Source organism: Lithobates pipiens, unplaced genomic scaffold (assembly GCF_037356315.1).
Source record: "Lithobates pipiens isolate NorthernLeopardFrog02 unplaced genomic scaffold, aLitPip1_a1.2 Scaffold_16, whole genome shotgun sequence".
NCBI lineage: Eukaryota > Metazoa > Chordata > Amphibia > Anura > Ranidae > Lithobates > Lithobates pipiens.
Genome location: NW_027507748.1, coordinates 474,281,922 through 474,295,743, shown reverse-complemented (window position 1 = coordinate 474,295,743; position 13,822 = coordinate 474,281,922). Strand labels below are relative to the sequence as shown.

General features: G+C 40.2%; 1 protein-coding gene across 3 annotated transcripts in view; it reads left to right on the top strand.

Moving 5' to 3' along the window:
* Positions 1 to 13,822, top strand: part of NALCN (sodium leak channel, non-selective) — an 864,749-nt gene that overhangs the window by 611,966 nt on the left and 238,961 nt on the right. For all 3 annotated transcript variants that reach the window (XM_077482966.1, XM_077482963.1, XM_077482965.1), the window contains one exon: positions 11,745 to 11,881. In XM_077482966.1, coding sequence (XP_077339092.1) covers positions 11,745 to 11,881 — 137 coding nt within the window. The remainder of the gene's footprint in view (positions 1 to 11,744; positions 11,882 to 13,822) is intronic.

The following is a 13,822-nucleotide window of genomic DNA, read 5'->3' as shown; positions in this document are numbered from 1 at the left end:
TAGGAGGTGATCAAGGGGTTAACTGTGTTCCCTCAGCATGTTCTAACTGTAGGGGGGGTGGGATCACTAGAAAATGACAGAGATCACTGCTCCCGATCAATGTTGTTAGGCAGAACAGGGGAATGCCTTGTTTACATAGGGCATCTCCTCATTCTGCCTCTCCGTGCCACGATTGCAGGCCACTGGCGGACACTGATTTTGCGGGACCCGTAGGCACGCACCCGCAGAGGGTGTATGGTGCCGGCAGTGTGTGTGCTCGCCCACTAGCCATGCAGGTACATTGTTTTGCATATCCGTGCCACTTTGCCGACGTATATCAGTGTGAGACGGTCGGCAAGTGGTTAAAAAGATAACAAAGTTTTATCAGAATCTATAACAAAGATATTAGACAGGCATTAGATAAAATATATATAAATCAGTGTAAGAGTGGTTAAAACATTCTCTCTGGTCCACCGCCTTGCTCTACTAAAGCCCCGTACACACGAGGGGACTTATGTCCGACAGACTTCCGAAGGAGTTCCGTCGGAGTTCTGCTGGAATTCCGACGGAGTTATGACAGACTTTTCGGCTGAGCGGACTTGGCCACACACGATCACACTAAACTCCGACGGATTCGAACGTGATGACGTACGACTGGATTCGAATACGGAAGTTCATAGCCAGTAGCCAATAGCTGCCCTAGCGTCGGTTTTAATCCGTCGGAATAGCATACACACGAGCGGATTTTTCAAAGGGACCGGGTCCGGCGGAGTTCCGTCGGGAAAATTTGAAGCATGTTCCATATTCTAAAGTCCTTCGGACTTTGGCGAGTCAAAAGTCCGTTGCAGCCCACACACGATCGAATAGTCTGACGGACTCAGTCCGTCGGACTTTGGATGTTGAAAAGTCCGCTCGTGTGTACGCGGCATAAGAATCTCTAGGCCCCCATTGTATCCCTTGAGCCTGTCTGACTCTAGATAGATGGTGGACTGGGGAGAAGGTTTTAACTACTCTTGCACTGATTATATGTATTTTTATATAATGTCGGTCTCTAATATCTTTGTTATAAATTCTAATAAAACTTTGTTATACCTTTTTAAGTATGCCTATAAAGTCCATTCTTTCTTTTATGACAATCCACTCTATAGACTGGTAAAAAGGTTAATCTCTTCACCATCCATGGAAATCCTGTTTTCAGTCCAAAGTGGAGGATGCTTGTTCCCAAAAAGGACCTTTTGACTTTTTTTTATTTTAAAGTCATGTCCTCCTACCTTTGCGCGCATACAGACATATTTTGAGCATGAAATCATGTAACCCAGAGTTATCGTGGGGGAGACATGTCAGGGATACCCACAATGGAAAATTCCCCCAAATTAGATTCTTTATATTGGATAGAGTACACCCCTCCCTCCAGGGGGGGGGCGGTTGGAATAAAAAATGATTGAAATCTGAACACAGATGGATATACCATCTGGGTGCTACATCACCCCCTGGGCTTAGCGAGGCTACTAATTTCAAACCCTATGGTTATGCCAATACTTAGCAATCTGTAAAATTGACAAATAGAGAAGATATGCCTTACTGTGATCAGCATCAACAATATCAGTAAATTTATCATTGGCACTTAAAGCTTGGTGGGGTCTAAATGGCAATTGGCAAGAGGTTATATGACTTCTCTGCTTTTTGCTTCTATATATTTATGCCACAAATCAGTATTTTAATTGAATTGCAGCTTATACCACATTATTTGCAAGCTAAGAAAAATGCTTAAGTATTTGGTATTGCCTTTACTGATCTGAAAACTCAAAACACTATATGTGTAGGAGAACCCTTCAATTGGGATGTTGTCACTAAATACCATTAATAAAAAAAATGTAGTAACTTGAATCCACTTATATATCAGACACCCAGAGTGCATAGGTAAATACCATATTTTAAACTGAACTTGAGGTATGAGTAATGTATGCTTACATTGTGCCATGCTGAACCAGTGTAGGTATGCAATACAAATAATACCCAATGGACCACTGGGGAACCTGGAAATCACTGTAGTAGTCAGTGCTACTATAGTGATAGACACGATCTTCTGGATCCTGCTCCGGTTCTATGTGAGCAGCTGCCCCACACTCACGACAGAGGATTTCTCACTTAACACTGCTGTCAATGATAAACCATTTGTATTTCAATGAATACAAGATGTTTTCTGATTAGACAAAATGGAGATTGTGGCATCACCACTTCACCTCACCCAATTATAAAATGCCATGAATTCATTGAAAAAAAAATACAGTGCAGTAATAGGAACTGTACTTTCCAATTTAAATCGGAGGGTATCCAAATGGACAATTTACTAGTTTACTATAGAACAGAAAGTTGTAAACTTGGGAAATTGAAAAACAAACAAGACCGACCGACCATTTTAAGCCTTTATAAATAGACCCCCTTTGTTTTTAATCATGCAGTCTGTTTAGGTTTACTTATATTAGTTATTATCTGACAATAATTTAGAGCTCTCAGAGGAGAATCAAAAGACTATACCAGATATGAGATTTGTTCTATTTCAGATAAATATTAGTTTCACATTCTCAAAAAGTAATATATTTTTAATACCAAAAGAAAGTAAATTATGTGTTATCAGCAGCTACTTTGTTTCATGTTTCATCTCAAAAACAACTGTAATCACAGCGCTCTTTACGGTGCTTTAGTCAATATCTTCTTTAGCTTACTTTAGAAATACTTTTGAATAAAGACAAAATGGAGATTGTGGCATCACCACTTCACCTCACCCAATTATAAAATGCCATGAATTCATTGAAAAAAAATACAGTGCAGTAATAGGAACTGTACTTTCCAATTTGAATCGGAGGGTATTCAAATGGACAATTTACTAGTTTACTATAGAACAGAAAGTTGTAAACTTGGGAAATTGAAAAACAAACAAGAAGAAAATAGTGAACCGACCATTTTAAGCCTTTATAAATAGACCCCCTTTGTTTTTAATCATGCAGTCTGTTTAGGTTTACTTATATTAGTTATTATCTGACAATAATTTAGAGCTCTCACAGGAGAATCAAAAGACTATACCAGATATGAGATTTGTTCTATTTCAGATAAATATTAGTTTCACATTCTCAAAAAGTAATATATTTTTAATACCAAAAGAAAGTAAATTATGTGTTATCAGCAGCTACTTTGTTTCATGTTTCATCTCAAAAACAACTGTAATCACAGCGCTCTTTACGGTGCTTTAGTCAATATCTTCTTTAGCTTACTTTAGAAATACTTTTGAATAAAAACAAAACCCAAGCTGTAAAGTTCTAAAATAAAAAAATAAAAAACATTGAGCCTCTTAGTATTTGAACATATATCATATGCATTTACTTAACAATTTATCAATATTTATTGACATTAGCACAGTGCCTACTGACTCTGTTGTCTTTCATGTTGTTTCTGGTTTTACCAAAGGGAATGTTATGTTAATAAATCTAAAATGTGAAAAAAACTATCACAATTATTCCTTTATGAAAACATATCTTAGACCAGGGGTGCCCAACCAGTGGCCCGCAGGGCCCTCTGATGTGGCCTGCGACCTCCTTCTTTGGGATGGCAGATTGGCAACCCTGGATCATGGGTTGCAGACCTGCCATTCCAGAGCATTTAATGAAGCTGGCAAAGCAAGCAGCTGTGGAGCAGAGCTGTATAAGCTGATGCTTCCTGTATAGCGCCATCTCTTGCCACAGGCAGAGTGATACCAAATGCACTCTGCCAGGGACAGCAACGGCAGACGATACCTGAATGAAAGGCTGTTATTAAAGGCCAGTTTATTACTAAAATTGCAGTGTATATATGGGCAAAAAAACCCCAGAAGGGGATCAATCCCCTTCTGTCAGGGCAGATCGGATTGGAGGACCTATAGAGTAGAATGGGCTGTGTCCGTGTCTGCTCTGCACGGACCTGTCATCCGCCTGCTCTGCTCATTGTGGCTCGCGACTGGTTACCAAGTTGCTTAAGTGGCCCTCGCTCTTCAAAAGGTTGGGCACCCCTGCCTTAGACAATGTACCTAACATACTAAACAAGAGCAGGCATAAATTGCTCTGTATGCTTGTATTGCAGGAGTGCGTGAGTGTACAGAATGCCCTAAGCTTCACTGCAAATCATACACTGATGTTTAGCGCAAACAAAGTGGACCCATGTGTTGAAAAAACAAATAATGTTGCCTATGTGCCTTCTATTTTAATAAAGTGCACTAAAATAGCAACCTTTTACCTATAGATAAAAATATCTATCAGCACAGTTAGGGCCTATGCTGACAGACTTTTGTTCATATCAGAACTGCTTCTCTCCTAATACAAATCAATGAGAATGTAAAACTTAAAGCAGAGCAGTGTGGTGCCACTTAGGATGTCAAACGCAGGTCAGAATGATGTCAACTGCAGGTCAAATCCACCTATTAAGGTCCCTGTTATAAAAAAAATTAACACCTGTCAATGAACTCTAATACCTTGTACACACGGTCGGACATTCCGACAACAAAATCCCTTGGATTTTTTCCAGACGGATTTTGTAATAAACTGGTGTTGCATACACACGATCGGACAAAGCTGTCTGAAAATCCAATAGTTCGGAACGTGCTGAAGTTCGTTCGTTACAACGGGACTATGTTGAGGCTAGTAGCCAATAGCTGTGGTCTCATAATTTGATCTGCGCATGCATGGCACTTTGTCCGATCGGAATTCTCTACAAATGATCGGAAAAAGTCAGATCTGATTTTTTTGTTGGAAAATTTGAGATCCTGCTCTCAAATTTTTCCATCGGAATTTCCGACGGAAAAAGTCCGATAGAGCCCACACATGATCAGATTTTCCGACAGTATAGTCCAATCTGACCTTTTCCGTCTGAATTTCCGATCGTGTGTACAAGGCATAAGAAGCATCTCAAACTAATCTTGAATGTAAGTAAAATGCACTTGAAAGCAATCTGCTTTCCTCATTGGCACAAGCTCAATCCTGTTGTCACAGGTCCTTACCAGCTAATCATGGAACACACTAGACCAAAAAGACCTGTAAGCTTTGGTAGCTGAACTTTAGAAGCCTATCCAAAGCAGCAGTGTATTCAATTTTGTGAGCATGCTTGTTGAGGCAACAATGAATCTACTTGGTATGTGAACCATATTACCCTTAGTGCAGCATTAACCATGTTTTTTTTTTTTCCTTATATATTTTCACTTTTAATATATTTTTTAATTGACTTTAAAGCAGACCCTTCCCCATTTCACTAAAATTCACATCACTAGACAGTCCTTATGTGAAATCATTTTACATCCATAAGTTTAAACAAACATTTTTTTACCTTTTACTTTCAATTACTGTTTTTCTACTTCCTGGTTAAGTGAAGCACTGGTGATGTAGTCAGGGCCTCAAAGCTACATCCTGGGAAGGCTATATCACCAGTGCTTTCTATCTCAGATGATGTGCATGTTCACATATTCCAGCAAAGTGAAAGGGAGATGGATTCACCTTAGTAAAAATGTTCATCGTGAGCATAATGGAGACGAAAAGAAAAACAAGATATGCAAAAAAAAATAAAGAAAAGCCTCTTATCTAATATCTGTTTGTAGATTGCTAAAATACTAAACATATTTGGTCAATGATGTCACCACTTTCCTTGTCCCTTTCCTTATATAGCTGGCAATCTGTGGCCATCTAAATATGTTGGATTTTCCATCAAATTCTGTACACCAGGACCAATAGCGAAGCTGAATTTTCCCAGAGAGGACACTGACAGCCAAAAAAACTTGATTATTCTATATTATATACACTATTAATTGCCTTTACATATGCTTTCAGTTAAGGCAAAGTTTGCCAAGTTGTTTTTTTGCCACCCATTTTAATAGACAAAAATGCCACTACTACGAGCTATATTTCAACTTCGGTTTGAGAACCCTGAAAATATTTGTCTTATATAGAATTAAATTATTTCTCCCAAAAAGTCAGAGATGCCTTTAACTTTATATCAACAGAGAGTAGCATTAAATAAGCATAGGAATATGGCATAAACAGACACACTGACTGAGCGTGCTGCTCAGTGATCCCCGGGCTCCAGGAAGGCTGTGGTGTTCAGCAGCTACCGTGCTCAGCGCTTGCCTCATGAGTGCGAATCCTGGGCGCACAATTAAAAGAACCCCAGTTCAAGAGAGAAGGAAGTTCAGCTCCCCTGATCTGGGGAGGGGGGGACCAGGGAGGGTCAGATGCGATCCCTTCCATACAGGGCCGAGGAATGACAGGCTTTGTAAGGGGTGCTGCAGCATATTTATATATTTTTTTTATTATTTCATGTGGTGTATGTTAAGGAAAAGATTTATTGTGCAATGTGTGTTTGTATGTTGGAATTTGTCTTAATAAAGAAAAAAGTGATTATAAAAAAAATAAGCATTAAATAAGCGTAGCCATAGCTACATAATTACGTATCCTTATACTATATAGTTACTGAGTAATCCTTGATTGCTTGATATATAGCCAGAGAGTTTTTCTTTTTCATTAATATAGATGCGTGGGTACAGGTAATGTTCCTGTGTTGCGCTAAATACGCTTTAAAGCATATATCGTACCCCTTTTAGTGAAGCATAGCTAATTACATTTAGCCCTTTGTGATCTTGTTAATTATGATTTTCTCACCTACACAGGAAATTATGTACCATGTTTCCTACATACTCAGCTGTGGTAAATGCTTGTATCTATTAGGCGTATGCTTCCTAGACGACACCAAACAGCTGAATGTTATTCTAAAAATTTGCTGCATTAGATCACTTGGTGGGTTTCAAGGTAAAGTGAAGTTCCAGCCAAACAGCTAGAATATGATTCAAATAATTACATATGTGAACTGTTTATCATGTCAAAATATCTGTAATTCTGTGGGACCATTCTTGTGATTTTTAGATGTCCCTACCACATAGGGTTGCCACTTTTTCTTCAAGTCAAACCTGAACACTTTAGCGGTGCACCAAATTTTTTTTTACACTATACACTATAGGATTGTAACAGACCTGGGACACCTTTGGGCGCTCCAAAGAGAATAGTAATGCTGTGCACATAGTGCCCTCTCACTCTCCTATCAGGCCCTGTTCTGAGCCACATTCCTGTCTAAATATTGTGTCTGGGTTTCAGATGGACTGAAACCTGGACACATGATTCAAAACCCAAACTGTCAGGGTGAATCTTGGACAGGTGGCAACCCTGCTACCACGCTGCTACCTGCTACCACACTGCATACTTTATTTTATTTTTGAAAATACTCTTTTAGGCGTACACTTTTAGTGTACCTACGCAATCAGTAAAAGCTTATTAAATAAATTAATGTTTAACCACTTTAATACCACTTTCACTTAGACACCTTCCTGCCCAAGCTGATTTTCAGCTTTCAGCGCTGTAGCAATTTGAATGACAATTGCGCGGTCATACAACATTGTACTCAAACACATTTTTTTATAATTTTGTTCCCACAAATAAAGCTTTCTTTTGGTGGTATTTGATTACCTCTGCGATTTTTCTTTATTTCTGTTAAAAATGTTTGTAAATAAGTAAGTGTTCTTCTTCAATGATGGGCACTGATATGGCTGCACTGACGGGCACTGATAAGGCGGCGCTGATGGTACTGATGAGGTGGCACTGATGGGCACTGATGATGGGCACTGATAGGTGGCGCTGATGGGCACTGATATGCGGCACTGGTATGCAGCACTGATGGGCACTCATAGACGCCACTTATGGGTGGCACTGATGGGTACTTATGGGTGGCAAGGTATAGGTGGGCATTGATGGGCATGGATGGGCACTGATGGGTGGCACTGCTGGACACTGATGGGTGGCACTGATGACACTGATGGGTGGCATTGCTGGGCATCGCTGATTTTATTTTGTACATGGTGTCAGTGCCCATTTGTGGGCACTGATTGGCACATGTGGATGGCCATGGGTTACATACCTGGCCATCCACATGCTGCCCACATCCCTGGTGGTCCTGGGGGCTTCCCTGGTGGTCCAGTGTGGGCATCCGAGGCATCCGACATTGATAAACAATCAGCGCAGACCCCCCTGTCAGGAGAGTCACCGATCGGCTCTCCTCTATTTGCGTTTTGTCAGATGCAAGTGAGTAAAAGCCGATCAATGGCTTTTCCTGTTTACATCATGATCAGCCGTGATTGGACACAATCTTTACCGAGATCAGTGGAGCGGTGTGTCAGATTGACACACCGCTCCACTGATCGCCGCGATGCACGCCCCCACGGGCACGCGGCAGCATGTTATCCTGAAGGACATCATATGACACCCAGTCAAGATAACAGACCCACTTCCCGGACGTCAATCTGCTTTTGACCGGCTGGGAAGTGGTTAAAGAGTAACTCCACTTTTGTTGTGTGCACAAATGCAATCCCCTCAGGGGGATCAATATACTGTACCTGTTCTCTGTTGCATCAACAAGGTGCTTTGGGGTGGCCCACCTCAAAACACCCCCCATGTTGATGGCATGTGGCCTGGTATGGTTCAGGAGGGGGGCGCTCACTCATTCTCTCCCTTTCTTGACTTGCCAGGCTGCATGCTCAGATAATTTTTAATTGCTATCAGCCAATGAGTCATCCGTTATTAAAGCCCGGTTTCCCAGCCTGCTTCTTAACCAGCTATTGGTTAACTACATGTGATATCGCCATCAGAACCCTGGTGATAAATGTTCCATCTTCTTTTTATTTTCTGTACCGTAAGCGATTGGACCTAAGTGCTTACCGCATGGGGGTTTTTTTTGGCACATTTTTCATTTTCTGGCAAATATTGCAGAATCTTTTTTTGTGAATTGGACATTTTTTTTACTGCATGCGATCATTTATGCAAATTAGACATGTGACCATGTTTTCACATGCGGTAACTGTTATTGAATTGACCCTTATATTTATAAAACAGTGATTCTGATAGCCAACCAAACATTAACTGCAAGGGGTGTCTTTTTGGTGCATGTGTTTTAAATTACAGTAATTGGTTCACCTGCAGAGAATGTTTGCATTCCAAAAATGCCCCCATGCGTACTGTATTCTCAGAGTATTTCCTATGCACACATTTGCAGAGATTCACACAAATATTATAGTCAACATGTGATTTTGCTAAAAATTATTGTTTGCTAAGCAGTACCTGCTCTTCAACCTGAACGTATGCCAACTAAGTGTACCAAGAATTTAATATTAATTAATTATAATATATTTTCTTTTTATATTTTTTAGAGTAGTCTTATATCAGTTAGTCATTTGAATTCACTTTTTATGTAGCAAGCATATAAAATAATAAATATATACTGTATATAACATAAAAAGTGCTTTGTAGCGATAACATGGAAAGTGTGCATGCACAGTTCACATACTGCTACTTGTGAATACTTGTAATGATAAATATCCATATTTATGCTGCCTTATTTTTTTTTCAAAGAACGTGGCATACAGGTGCTGCTGTTATAGCTGGCATAAATGCACCTTTCATAATGAGCAATTATGTATTTGACCATCACTTTAATTGTTTATACATATATATATAGATATAAATTATCGCATTGGCGTATAACACGCACCCCACGTTTAGGAGGGAAGTTTAAGGAAAAAAACTTACATTTAAATGCCCATCAATGCAGCCTTATCGGTGTCATTTGCAGCCTTGCATTGCAGCCTCCCATTGCAGCCTTGTCACTCCATTGCAGCCTTGTCAGTCATTTGCAGCCTTGCTAGTCCATTGCAGCCTTGTCAGTGTGTTTGGAATTTGAAAATGGCGCCGCCGAGATACAGAGCGGATGTCCTGTGTATCTCGGCGGCGCTCGGTAGTTCTCAGCGGCTTTTGGGTATTTTCGGCCGTACTCGGCCATTCTCTGCTATTTTCGGCCATTCTCGGCTATTTTCTTGGCTATTTTTGCCCATTCTCGGCTGCTTTTGGCTTTCCAAAAGCCACCGAGAGCAGCAGAGTGTGGCCGAAAAATAGCAGAGAACGGCCGAAAATACCCGGAAGCTGCAGAGAACGTCAGAAACGGGTAGCAACAGCGGAGAACAGCGTATAACATGCACCCCCGATTTCCCCCTGATTTTAGAGGGAAAAAAAGTGCATGTTATACCACAAATAAATACTGTGTGTGTGTGTGTGTGTGTGTATATTAGCACTAACCCCCTGAAGAAGCGGCTGGTTTTGCTGGGCTTATCGTTTACCTTCTCCGCCTCGTTCTTGTCTAGGGGTTCCCGAGGTTGATGGCCCAACAAACTGCATAAAACGTTGAACAGAACACAGTCTCTACAGTTGGGAATAGAGGGTATGGGTAGTAAAGCTCAGATACTTTTGGAACTGCTGACACTTAAAATGACTATCTCTAGATGATCCAGGGAATAGCCATTCGCTACTGGATATTTCAACTACCAGATAAATCCCTATTTGTGGATATAGCAGCCGACAGGTGATTTAAGCTTAGCAAAGTCTCTGCCACAGACTTGATTGTAGAACTTTAAATGAGCACAGAACCTTAGGTGTAACTAAAGGATGAAATTGGGAACTTTCTTACAGTACCAGTATCTTGCAGCCGGTCCGGCGATACCGTAAGAATGCGGATTTACTTGGTGTCCTTTCAGCTTAGCTTCCAGGCTCTTACCAAGCAGCCAGCCTCATGCGTGGCCCTCGTCTGAAGAGTCCTCCCACGGTTGCGTTTTGAGTTGCTGGGCCTCTCCAAACCCGAGACGGCACTGGATCACCTTGAAATCCTTCCAGTTACTGTGCCTCGGACTAGCCAGTCCCGAGACTCGGAAACGGATGGATCTGCACCCCAGGCCATGAGGGCCTCTGGGGGCTGGTCAGGAGTACCAGGGCCATGGAGTCAGAACATACTTCTGGACCAGAACCCAGAACCATGTGACCTCGGCACCTTAAGTACCCTCTCCCGGAATACACAGCGAGACAACGCACCCGCTGATTGGCTCTGAGAGAGAACTTGGTACCCAATGCATCCAACCAGCCTGCGTTCCAATGCCTGTCAAAAGTGATACCTACACCTATTACCAGGCAGAACATAGTACAGCCCAGCCAAACTGATGCCAAGACCACAATTTACCGAAATGAAACCTAAGAAACAACTATAGTCTTAGGAAAAAACTAAATTTACAAAACGCAGCATGTGCTCTTCAGGAGCCGTCGCTACATACTATATATATATATATATATATATATATATATATATATATATATATATATATATATATAATATATATATATATATATACAGCATCCTAATACAAACATTCCTGAATTCAACATGTCTGCATGTAAATCACAAAAGAAGCCTTATTTAGATGTTCAATACACACCACAAACAAGACTGCAAAGTATGCATTCAGCAAGGCTGTACTAAAATCCACACAATCATATCAACCTGAAACACAAGCTTATAGCCTTCATGGTGATTTTTTTTTCCCAGCTCTTGTGCATTTCCTTTTAATTTGGTCTAACATATTAAAACAATACTGCATTGTTTCCCAACTTATACTGTGCATATGCAGCATATACTTTTATTAAAATGTATTATTATTTTAAACAGGGTTTTCTGCTTGTATAGTGAAGATATGGAATATAAGTGATATACCCTATGATCCTTTCCTGGCTGTCACAGTCATAATTAGTATAGCTTTGCTGCCATCTTCTGTTTACTATGATTAGTGCTTCAGTATCAGAGTTTATTCTTTTGCTTTTTTTTTTTTATAGCTAAAACAAAGTGAAGCAAATGCTGATACAAAAGAAAAATTGCCACTGCGTCTACGTATCTTTGAAAAATTCCCCAACAGGCCACAGATGGTGAAGATCTCTAAACTTCCTTCTGATTTCACTGTACCAAAAATAAGGTAAATGTTCATTTGATTTTCATGCATTCCCAAGAAGCAGTGTCACATTCAGACTCTTGACTATTTGTGGACTAAGGTAATTCATCTAAGGATATCTAATCCTATAAATTTTTTTTTTTATATATTGTGATTTGCCAAACTATAGATGTAGTGCCTGCATTTGTTTTGTTTTTTGTTTTTGTTTTCTATATTTTATGCAAGCACAAAAAAACAGTTGATTCTGTGTCTTTGTAGAATCTTATGCACCAAACCGACTTCTCATATAATGTAAACAGTTTTTCCCATGATTTCCTGTGAACTAAAAAACTTTCTATGTAATGGAGATGTGGAGAGGAAGGTGTTTGTAGTCCAAATGAGCAGAGCAGCCCAGGGTGACAACACTGCTCCTCTATAGATACAGTTTGATGAGTAAGCGTTGTCACTCTAAGAAAGAAAGAATGTTACTGGTAGGATTACTAGGGGAAAATGAAAACTAATGCCACTACCACATCTAAAGGCTGGTAAGCTGCAATATATTCCATTTTTGTTTTTGGGTTTACCTATGCTTTAAATGTTTTTGCAGAGAAGATAGCAACAGGACCTTTATTAGGCATATCTGTACAGTGGGTAGTGTTTTTTAGGCTAAATTACACTTAGGTCCCATTCATACTTGGTGATTTGGAATTGTGTACGGAATGGTCACGATTCTACGTGCAATTCCAAATCGCATGGCAGTCACTTCAAAACGTGTGATGCGTGTCTGGGTGCATTCATTATAAGTGGCAAACCCCAAATGCAGTACGATTCTCCACCGCAACAGAATTGTGCCACAATTGCGACTTTAAAAAGTTGCATGAAGTGTGTCACCCAAAAAGGAGCAGGAGCTTCTTAGGGCGACAAACGCGCATAGGCCAGCCCATTGAAGTGAATGGGCTGTCCTATGCGTGAGACACGGAATTGTGTGAAAATAGCCCACACAAAATCACAAACAGGAAAGACAAGTTTACTAATTCTCTTAAAGTGACACTACATGGTATCCTTTTTCTACAAAACTAATCCATGTCACATCTGCTAATTAATGGTCCTGTAATCTGTTTGTTATGAAATAATTTCTTGCTGTGATTTCTGCCTTCTTGTAATGTCCCGTGTAAACTACCAAACCTCTTCTTTTCCCCCTTATGTCTGTTGTTTGCACATTAGTTGTGATGTGCAATGCTCTATGTACACTACCAATCTCATAGTTATAAGCAATATCATAGAATAAGCAATAGAAGGTGGCTATGATGTTCTTACAAACAGTGGGACCACAGAGAAGGAATTAAGCCACTGCTAACAGGAAGTTAGATCACAGCAACAAAAAAAAGAGGATTTTGGATATATGGGGAGACTAAAATTAATGGAAGGCAAATTTTTGAGTTAAGAATTTATACTAAAAGTGGAAGTAAACTTCCATCGCTAACTTTTACCTATAGGTAAGCCTATAACGTGCGCCGTTTAGGAGATATTTAGTGTGCATGCTGCCAGTGAAGGAAGGGCTCCGGCCAGTCACAGAGGCAGACTCCACAAACCCGGTAAGCAAGACAGGTGAAGATCGGAGCGCCTGCAGCTCTGATATCTCAGCACTGGAAGGTAAGTTTGACATAATGTGCTAGTATGTGATGTATACTAGCACATTATGACATTACCTTGCAGGTAAGAAGGAAAAAAAGCAGTTTACAACCGCCTTAAATATATATATTTTTTTTAAAACAGAGTTTAGTGTGACTTAAAAGAACAAACTTGGAAAATTACTGACGGTAATCCTTTAAAAACTAGCAGCCCTCCCTTATTGTCTACACCCTGTAGTAGGCTGCTTGTACCTGTGCCTGTACACTAACATATTACAGACTTGCATGAGGACATACATTTCTCATTCTCTGTACTGCAGAAACAACATTCACTTCAAGTCTATGAGATGTTAAT